The sequence below is a fragment of the Phyllostomus hastatus genome, unplaced genomic scaffold (assembly GCF_019186645.2).
Source record: "Phyllostomus hastatus isolate PE091 unplaced genomic scaffold, TTU_PhHast_1.1 phas_scaffold_216, whole genome shotgun sequence".
Taxonomy (NCBI): Eukaryota; Metazoa; Chordata; class Mammalia; order Chiroptera; family Phyllostomidae; genus Phyllostomus; species Phyllostomus hastatus.
In genome coordinates, this window is record NW_025334018.1 from 5,246,007 (window position 1) to 5,256,431 (window position 10,425).

The 10,425-nt window shown below is 50.0% G+C and overlaps 1 protein-coding gene across 3 annotated transcripts in view; it reads left to right on the top strand.

Moving 5' to 3' along the window:
- Positions 1–10,018, top strand: part of TUFT1 (tuftelin 1) — a 34,857-nt gene extending 24,839 nt beyond the window's left edge. For all 3 annotated transcript variants that reach the window (XM_045817306.1, XM_045817307.1, XM_045817305.1), the window contains 6 exons: positions 2,772–2,900; positions 3,687–3,781; positions 5,669–5,774; positions 6,665–6,748; positions 7,659–7,759; positions 8,541–10,018. In XM_045817306.1, coding sequence (XP_045673262.1) covers positions 2,772–2,900; positions 3,687–3,781; positions 5,669–5,774; positions 6,665–6,748; positions 7,659–7,759; positions 8,541–8,604 — 579 coding nt within the window. In that variant the 3' untranslated portion in view covers positions 8,605–10,018. The remainder of the gene's footprint in view (positions 1–2,771; positions 2,901–3,686; positions 3,782–5,668; positions 5,775–6,664; positions 6,749–7,658; positions 7,760–8,540) is intronic.
- Positions 10,019–10,425: the final 407 nt, after the last annotated feature.

Consider the following 10,425-nt stretch of genomic DNA (forward strand, 5'->3'; position numbering starts at 1 on the left):
CTTTGTGATCTTGAATGAATATCTCAGTAATTATTATAAAAGTAATACTAGGTTATTACAGATTTTTTAAATACAAGTCTATAAATAGAAAGTGAAAGCCTCCTACTGTTAAAAGTGTATGAGGTCTTCCATATTTTCCAGAAAGTTCTTTGAGTATAATCTGAAGAATTTTGGGCAAATACTCGATAGTTTTTTTAACTAGCCTATGTGAGATGAACCATCTGCTATCTGCTATTGTTCATCCACACGTAAGGTGTTTATGTCATTAATATGTAATGATAGGATTACAGCCTGCCCAGGCATGCCGAGAGCTGGTGGAAAGAGGAAGGCCACCCAGACTCTCCTCTTTCATGAGACTGAGGGATCTAAGGGGTGGACTGAGTAGGAGCAAGAAGGGCATTGAGAACGACTGACTGCCTCTGGTCCAGCTGACGTGTTGTTGGAGCAAGGAGTTAGCCTCTCTAAGCCTCAGTTTCAACTTTGGTAAAAAAGTGGTCGTAAAATATGTTTCCTGTATGGATTGAGTTTGATAATAATATGTACATATTTATTACTCTAAAGGGTTTTCCTCTCCCAAATAGTTTGGACTTAGGGCAATGCTGAGATTAGTTCAGTCTTAGAACAAAGTAGCTGTGCAGTAAAGCACTTTGCCACATGTATTCAGATGCCACAATTTGGATAATGTGGCTGGTGATGTGTTAGTTTGGTGACTAGCTGTTCCCTGCTTTCCTGGAATAGAACAGGAGGAAGGGGAGAGTGAGGCTGCAGTGCTGACCAGACTGTGCATTTGGGAGAGCAGTTTCTGCACTGAGAGGCGCTGTGAAGTCCTCGTCGGTTTCGGCATCACATAGAGGGCTCTGTTAGCCCTGGGTTTCAAAGCTTGAGCAAAAGCATCCTGAGTGAGAGCCAGCGGCCAGAAGGACCCTGACTGCTTTAGCTACACGCCCGCAGTTTCTTAGAAGGGACTGCTCTTTAACCCCGTGGTACACAGCACCCACCAGCAAATAGGAGGTACTCCTTGGGTTGGTGCCACTGTTGGGGTAGGTTGGCACACTGTTGTGATGAAGAGGTTTCTAAGGCCAGGTTGGCTAGAGTTACAGGGACACGCGCAGCAGGGGAGCATGCTGGTTTTCTTTCTCCTTCTTGATCTGACAGTGGGGTAGGAGGGTCCTGGGCCTGTTAACGCTATGCCCTGAGCACGCACCAACCCGGGCGCAGTGTTGATGTACAGAAATGAGAAACTTTTTTTTTAAGATTTATCTTTAGAGAGAGGGAAAGGGAGGGAGAAAGAGAAGAGAGAAACATCGATCCCTTGCCTTTTGCACCTCCCCCAACCAGGGACCTGGCCCACACTCAGGAATCGAATAGGTGACCTTTTGGTTTGCAGGATGGCACCCAGTTCACTGAGCCACGCTGGTCAGAGTGAGCGGGAGAGACCTTGTTTTTACGTTCCTGCCCATGGGGCTGGCCTGTTTCCGGCTCATGTGGCATATTCTCAGTGTCTCCTAATGAATTAGACTCTGGGATCTGCTTTTCTGAACCTGGGGGTAGAAAGGGCAAGGTTGTCAATTACCATGAAAACAACCTGCCACTAAGCCTGGTTTCTCGTTCTACTGGCTGCTGGCTGTCAGGAAGGATTTGCAGTGAGCTTGCTCGGGACAGGGCCGGTGTGCAGCAGCGACACGTCCCATCACACATCATCCTGCACTTTGCTTTCTCCTCCCTGCTCTGACTTCAGGAGGAGCTGGACAAACTGGCTGCTGCTGTTCCATTTCCCAGGGCTGGTCATGCTCTCCAGAGGTTTCCTGAGTTCTCTTAACTGATTGGGGAGTCAGTGTGGGGTAACTGGGAAGCTACTGAAATGGATGGTGAAGTAACCGGGTTCTAGCTGTGTAATCTCGACGAGGTCATCTGGCCTTTAGTTGGGAAAGGAGAGGGTTGGACTAGATGAACATCAGTTAGTTCTATGAGTGATTTTACTGAGCAATGACTGTGATGGGTACTGTGCTGAACTCTGGAAATGTAATGGTGTTCAAGGTCTCGGCCATCACGAAGCTGATGGTCTGCTGCGGGGTGCACATGAGTGACTGGGCGAAATCTGCTCTCGATGAGGGGAGGGCAGTGTGTCCTCTGTGGTGTCTCACCCAGGCTCGGCGGCTCCCCGGAAGCAGGGGTGTCTAAGCTGAGACCTGAAGGACAGTTAGGGTTTGGCAAAGTGCATGTGGGAGGGAAGGAAGCAATTCCTACTTTACTTTTCATTCTAAAATTCCGCTTCTATCCTTTCCAAATTAGTTTGTCATCTTAGATAAGAAACCAGATTCTTCCTGGTGCTTAGTACCTTTGGCCTTTGTGTGCAGGCTGCAGTATGGCTTGAAGGGAGGGCGAAGAAGAGTTGGGGAACAGAAGGAGTGACGTGGAGATATCCTCCCCTGGATTCTCTGACCTGAAAACCACAGTGCTGGGTGACCTTGGTTGGCATCAAGGGCCTGTGGGGATGTTGAAGAAGTCAGCCGTTGGAAAGTGGTGCTTACTTTCCAGGTGTCACTCTAAAGTAGAGCTCAGCCAACTGCGTGTCATTGAGCCCCGGAAATGGAGTTAGTGTGCTGGTCCCCCAAGTGGTCCTAGGACAGTGAGTGGGAGATGGCTGCATGCTCATCAGGGTTGCCCCCCTCCTCCCATCACCGCGCCTAGGTTCCTAGGTCCTTTTCTAAGGTTTTTATCCACGTTTGGTCTTTTTGTCCCCTGTTTTATACGTCCCCATCTTGTCTTAGGTCACACTCAGCCGGTACCAGAGAGAAGCAGAGCAGAGTCACCTGGCCCTTGAGAGAGCGGAGGACAGAGCAGAGCAGAAAGAGATGGAAGTCGGAGAGCTGCAGAGGCACCTGCTGGGGATGGAGACGGTAACGGGGAGCCCTGCCCTTCAGAGCACAGACTCTGGGCTGGTGGAGCCCGGGGTCCACCGAGACGCTTGTGGAGACTCTCCTCTTCTGAGCAGCTCCACATCTAGTATATTTTAGCCTTTAAGGAAGGAAAGGCCTTTCTGTCATCTAGCTCCAGCCCTTGCTAACTAGAGTGGAGTCCATTTCCATTTTAACTGGATTCTTTTTTTTTTTTTTTAAGATTTTATTTATCTTTATCTTTATTTATTTATTTATCTTTAGAGGGGAAGGGAAGGAGAGAGGGGGAGAAATATCAATGTATTGTGCCTCTCATGTGCCCCCTGCTGGGAACTGGCCTGCAACCCAGGCATGTGCCCTGACTGGGAATTGAACCGCGATCCTTTGGTTCACAGGCCTATGCTCAATCCACTGAGCTACACCAGCCAGGGCCATTTTAGCTGGATTCTTATATAGCTGCTCTTTATGGGCTTTTGAACTATTAAGGAGCCACTCGGACTGGTTTCTGAGGGATTGCAGCCATAGCTGGCAGGTGGGCCTGGGTGATGCAGGGCCAGGCTCTCCGTCTGGGCATCTGGGTGAGGCTGGGAAGTTTCTGTGTACGGAGGGTGGGAAGGGTTCTCCCTGACAGGGGAGGACACCCCATCAAACCAGCTTGGCCTGCTGCTCTTTGGCAGCTGTCCCAGGCCCAGTCGGGGTTGAGCCCCAGCCCTACCGGCCACCTCACCCTGAATACAGAATCTGTTACCGTCTTCTTATTCTGGATTTTCTTTCCTTTGTCTCCTCCAGGAGCATCAGGCCTTACTGGAGAAGGTCAGGGAAGGGGAGACGGCCCTGGAGGAACTTCGGAGCAAGAATGCCGACTGCCGAGCAGAACAAGAAAAGTAAGGGCCCTGTCTGCCGTGCAGCTGGGGTGCAGGGAGGGGAGGGCGGGCCATGCAGCCTGCAGCTCTCAGGGTGGCCAGCCCTGGGGAAGAGGCTAGTGCTGTCGTCAGATCTTCCAGCTCTGAGTCAGTGTGTCTGCTCAGGGTGGGGCCCCGCCCAGGGAGATACTGTTTGGGGAGCTGCCACCTCCGGGGAGTTCATTTTCCGTGGAGTAATAACTTTGAGAAAAGGGTTTTATTTTAAGAGCCAAGGTCAAGAGCTGGAAAAGCATCTGCCGTTGCGGCACATCATCCCACAGGTTGTTTCCCTGGATGTGGGTGCAGGATTATTACACCGGTTTCCTGTCCCTCAAAACAACAACTAACTGTAAACTGTTTGAAAGTGAAATCCAGTAACTTCCTCACCAGTTTTGCTGATGAAAAATACAGTTGGCAGCTTCGTGAAGAGATAATGATCTTCCTTTCACGTGAAGCACCTCGGAAACTGAGAACCACCTGTCAGCATATAGGGGATTTCTGAGATCCTTTCCACTTCGAGGTTAGAGGGTTTTGCATATTCCCTCTGGTCAGAGGGGATCAGAGGCCCCAGACCAGGGAAACCTACAGAGCAAATACTGGGCCATTCTGGACCTTCAAGAATTTGTAAGTTCTTTGTGCCCTTGGCAATTGATAAATAAGATCTCAAATGATAGATCAAATTTAACATCAGCGTATTGAGTCTGACCTTTATTGTATCAATTGGACCTTTTCAAGTTCAACAGACATGACCTGAAAGGCCCTCTAAGGAATTTCAAAGATGAACAGACACGACATGATCCTTGCCTTCTCGGACCCCTCAGTCTGCTGGGAGCATTTTCTCTCCTTTGGAATAACCACGATCTAGGCCTGCCTGGCACGGAAAATGCAGACATGTAGCCTCCTTTCTGACTGGACTCCATAGCAAGAATTGCTTTAAATTACTCACACTCCTGGTTCCTTAAAAGTGGGTGCTCATGTGCAAGTGACAGGGAGGAATGAACAGGAGAAACAAAAAAAGCCAGCTAATCTAAAACTGAGGCTTGGGGGTGGCAGGTGATAGCTATGCCTCACCAGTGTCGATTTCCTAAATGAAAGGAGAGTGAGAGGTGCCTGGGGAGCTGAGGGTGGGAACGTTTGAAGCTTAGGGAGGATGTCGGGGTGCTGAGATTTCATTTGTACCCCACCCCCTCACCTTTCTAACGGCAGGCACTTGGCAGCTTCCTCTGGTGAAACTGGAGAGGAATGGGTACCAGAATTCTTCAGAGGTCTTGCACTCCAGGACACCCTCCCCAGCCACCTGACCTTCAGGGATTTGGGCCCAGTTTGCTTAGGAGACAAAAAGGAGACAGCAGTGTCTAGGGATCAGGAGACTTAAAAATAGGCTTGTGTGAAAAGGCTTTAAGGGTCCTCAAGTCTGATCTCCCTCTTGATAAAAAATCCTGCCACCAGCTTGGTTGTGGCGGGTGTCACAGTCCCAGCTCTTGCTCAATTCTTCAGGAGTGAGGAGCTCCCTGCACACAAGGCAGACCACATCCGGCAGCTTGAACACGAGACGGTCTTCCTGCGTTTACATGAGAACCGCTTCCCTGGAACACCTACCTACGTGTTCTAGTTCTGCCCTCTAAAGCTTTCCAGAATGACCATGTCTCACCTTTCTGAGCCGCATTTTCCTCATTTGGACCACCGGATCTCTATCAATGCCTCCATTGTGATGTTCTAATGTGTCCCCCCACATCTTAGGGCAAACCACTGGGGAACTGGGCAGAGTGAATCACACTAGATGGAAGCCCTGAGCCCAAGCCTCTTCCTGGGACTGGGGACACAAAGCATCTTTACCCCTTGCCTTAGTCTGCTGCTCTGTATCCCCAGGGCCGCTAACCTGGAAAAGGAAGTGGCTGGGTTGCGGGAGAAGATCCACCACTTGGATGACATGCTAAAGAGCCAGCAGCGGAAAGTCAGGCAGATGATAGAGCAGGTAAGCAGGGTCGGATGTCCCCTGCCATGGGTTGCCCCCGCTGGAAGTCACTGCATTGAGTTAGTGCTGTTTCCCTGTCCAGCCTACGCTTCTGTTTATTCTCCTGGGGAGCTTGGCTTGTATTTGCATACCAAGTCACAATAAATTCACTTATCTGTGTGCAGATTATGGACCCTGCACCTCATAGCAGATTTTCTGCTTTCCCCCACCTGCGCTCAAGGGTAGCATGCTCAGGGTAGGCTGGTTTGCAGAATTGTTTTGAGAACTTAAGACTCCTGAGTGACAGGGCATGTTCGCTGCATGTCAGCTCTGTGAGAGCCCGGATTTTTCTGTTTTGTTCACTGCTGTTTCCCATTGTCTAGAACAGAGTCTATCATATAGTAAGCTCTCAATAACTACTTTTTTAACATTTTATTTATTTATTTTTGGAGAGGAAAGGGAGGGAGGAAGAGAGAGAGAGAGAAACATCAATGTGCGATGGCTGGGGGCCGTGGCCTGCAACCCAGGCATGTGCCCTGACTGGGAATCGAACCTGTGATGTTTTGGTTTGCAGCCCACACTCAGTCCACTGAGCTACACCAGCCAGAGCAACTATTTCTTAAATGAATAAAAAAGTTGTATTTCACAAAGTCAAATGGAATGGTTTCAGAATCATCTATTATTTGGGATTATCAGGGTGGTGTTTCCCTCTCACCCCTTACCTCATACCTGGGATGATCCAGAGTTTAATATTGACGGAAGTGAGGCTTTCACAGAAAAGCTAAGCAAGGCATGTGGGTGGTGCAGACTTGGCCTTTAGTCTCTGCTGGCTCCCTGGCAGCAGGGTGAAGTTTGATGAGTGTGAATGAGTCATTTCAAAATGAGCTCAGGTGTCTCCCATATCTTTGCAGCTCCAGAATTCGAAGGCTGTGATCCAGTCAAAGGACAGCACCATCCAGGAGCTCAAGGAGAAAATAGCCTACCTAGAAGCAGAGGTGCGTGTGCTGGGTAGCCTGGGGAGGGAACAGACTCCCAAAGAGAAGACAGGGCATGAGGCAGGGAGAGGTTCCGGGGGGCAGGGGCCTCAACTTGTCCAACTGCTGCTCAGAAGTGAGTATGTGGGATGGCTGGTTGATCTTCAGTTCAGCTGAATGAACGTCGTCTGAGAACCTTCAGGGGGTTGCTAACAATGGTAAGACCTGCCCCCACTCTAAAGAGCTAGCCATGTCATCGTGGTACAAGCCCCGTGCCCTGGAACTGTGGAGGCGAGTCCTTAATTCTGCCTATGGGCTTAGCAGAGGAGCTGACCACAGAGCTGGACTTTGAAGGAGAAGGCATTCCGTAGAGGCGGAGTCTCCCATGGCCAAGGCAATGGGCTTGATTGCTAATGAGTTATTTCTCGGCTGATTTCCGCCTTACCTCAGAGCCCTTCCTCTCCATTGACTACCTGAAGATGGCTTTGCAGCCACATGTGAAATTTCCTTGTGGCTGGGGAGATAAAAAGAAGTGGAAGACGGGGTTGTTGATCTTCAGGGAGTTGTTAGTCTAGAGTTAGGGATAAAATACATTTAAAAAAGTGACCTAAGAATACTTATGGAATAGCTTATTAACAAGGGCATATAAATAACTCAACTGACTCCAGGAAATTAGATATACAGGAAATGAGTGGCGTTGCACAGAGCTGTTGAGAGAACACTTCTCAGGGAGGGGGGTGCAGCAGCTACTGGGGGACGAGAGCGAGCTGGACTGGGGAAGACGAGGGGTGAGGGTGTCCTGGCAGAGGCACGCAGGGTGGGGGCGCGGTGGCAGCAGTGCAGGCACAGAGGTGGAGAGACCAGAATGAGCAGTTAAATGTGACAAATGGAAAGCCAGAGGCCAATTGTAACCTTAGCACTGGTGCTGCAGAATTTAGAGATGCACGACCGGCTGGAACACCTGATCGAGAAACAAGTCAGTCATGCCAACTTCAGCACCCAGACCTGGGCCAAGACCGAGAACCTGGGCAGGTAAGCGCATGTGTGTGGAGTGGGGCCAAGGGAGCAAGCGAAGGAAAGAGCTGTGGCAAACCTTTAGTGCTGATGCCAAGGCCGTGACTCTTTTTTTTTTAATTCATTTATTTTTAGAGAGGGAAGGGAGGGAGAAAAAGAGAGAGAGAGAGACATCAATGTGCGGTTGCTGGGGGCCGTGGCCTGCAACCAAGGCATGTGCCCTGACTGGGAATCGAACCTGCGATACCTGGTTCACAGCCCATGCTCAATCCACTGAGCTACGCCAGCCAGGGCAAGGCCATGCTCTTTTAAATCCAAGTTTATCTCTCAGCCTCTGACCTCCCCACTCTCTACCCAAACCATTCTCTCACCAGGTTAGGCCAGGGCATGCTACCACTCCCCCAGGAGGCCCATCAACAGCTAACAGAGGTGTATGAACCCTCTGAAATTGTATCCAAAAATCATGCATGTGTAGTATGTGCATATTTCCAGGAAGAGGTCCTTTTTTGCCTCAAGAAATTCACAACAAGGTCTAAGACTTTGAAAAAAAACAAGAATCACAGCCACACCCACTTCACAGTTGTTTAACTGCTCCCTCTCTTCTCATCACCCCTGCCACCAGACTAGTCCCGCCCCCAAGCCTTCCCTTGGATGTCACTGACAATGACTGTTTCAGAGCATTTGGAACCCAAGAGCTTAGCCAGCCCTAAAGTGTACAATTCCAGAGACGGACTCAGAGGGGTGGCCCTGTGGAGGGTGGGCAACAACTCAGGACTCAGGTTTCCAATTTTCTTTTCAGCGTTCGGATAGCCAAGCCCCCCAACCCCAAGCCCATGCCTCTCATCCGGGTGGTGGAAACATGAGCTGAGGAGACGGATGCTGCTTTTGCTGCGGAAGCTCGTCACCCCTGTAGGCTGTTAGCGCTGACTTTAACCTCCTGACCGGTCCCCAGGGCATGGGGTTTGTGTGCCCTGGTTCCGAACTCCTGTCCTCGGCCTGCTGGGTGAATGGAGGATGAGTGCCTCCTCTGGACACTGCAGCCCTTGGCGGACAGTATCCTGCTGGCAGGAGCCAGGGCCCCACCCTTATCCCTGTAGTTACTGGTTTTATCTTAGCAGAGCCTCCCTTCCGATGTAGCCAGGAGTTCAGCTGCTCCAGGCCCTCATCCAGTCAGAAGTGAAGAGATGACAACATTGGCCTCAGCCCTAGAAGATGGAGACACAGATGTCCACAGTGATTGGAGAGTGTCCTGGGGGAACAACGTTCCTTCCAAAAACACAGCTCGGTTCTTAGCAACAAACTGTTTTTCTGCTGGCTCCACCCTCTGCTCATGCTGACCTGGGTCTTTTTCAGAAAGAGAGACAACAGGTTCCCTCAGCCCTGACTGGCCAGTCCCTGTTTTGGGGGGAGGAGAACGTCACTCCGGGAGTAGCTTTGAGCAGAAGATCATGCAGGGCCACAGTTAGTGTGACTTCTCCGCTGTGACGACTCCCAGCATCTCTTAGGGATTCCCCTAAGATGCAGTACAAGTGCACCTTAGTCATCTTGACCAACTCAAAGCCTGAAAACTGTTTTCACTGGGTTACATCAGTGTCAGTGAAACTCTCCTTGTATTTATTTTGCTAAGTTATTGGCATTTTTGCTTATATCTCACAACTGATTCAGTACCAGAGTTCTACACCCTCCTCTTGCCGTGCTGGGATTTTCTTGACACTGGGAGAAGAGTGTTCCCACAGGACTTCATTTCAGAACAACACTGTTCTAAATCTTTCTCTCTCTTTCCTCTACTTCTTTCCCTTCCTCTTCCATACCTGATCGGTACCTCAGGAAGGCAAGTATATTTGCCCTGAGACATTGTATGTTTGGGGGAAGAGGGCGATCAGGATTCTTGGGGAGAATTGAATTCTCCTAACTCCTCTGCACCCCTCTGCTTCCTCGTGGGCCTGTTGTCCTGGCTCCAGCTGACCCTGTTACTCATAGCATGCTCTTGATGGCTCTTCCTGTAGCCCCGAGAGAGAGAAAAGCATCAGAATGTGGTGCCATAGGACCCAGAAGTCTTCAGGTTCTATTGTGTTCGAGACCGGAAGCCTTAAGTCTGGGTGTTTGTGCATCACGTTCTGGCTTTGTCTGTGTGACAGTGTTCTGATTTCTTCATGCAGCTTCTGAACCAGGGTTCAGACCAGTTGATCTCCACAGACCTTTCCAGTTCTGATATTTTTTCCTGTACTATATTCTTTGTATGATAAATTTAATAAATTTGTTAATGTTTCTCTTTGAGCTCCTGGCCTGGTCTGGTTTCTTTTCACTTTTCAGAAAGGATGAAAGAACATCATTTTAGTGCCCCTTGAGGATGGGCGCCTTGCTGTCCACTGCTGGGAAATGGGGTCCAGATATCCCAGCACTGTGGGGTGAGGACCCTGTAGCACTCAGAGGAGTTAGAATGTCCCCGTTAAGCAGCTCAGCGTCGTGGCCCAAGCAGCTCAGTGTCGTTGAAGGAGGTAGCCCCTAACTTGAGCTTTGACCCATCTGGTGTGGTGGCCTTGTGGGGTCCCTGAGCTTGGCCAGTGTGTGTCCTCAGGGAAGGGGGAGAATTGGTCGGAGGTGGAGATCCTGTGATGAGAGATTTACTAATCAACACCAGAGGCAGCTGAGCAACTCCACGTCCTCTGAAGAAATGAACAGCT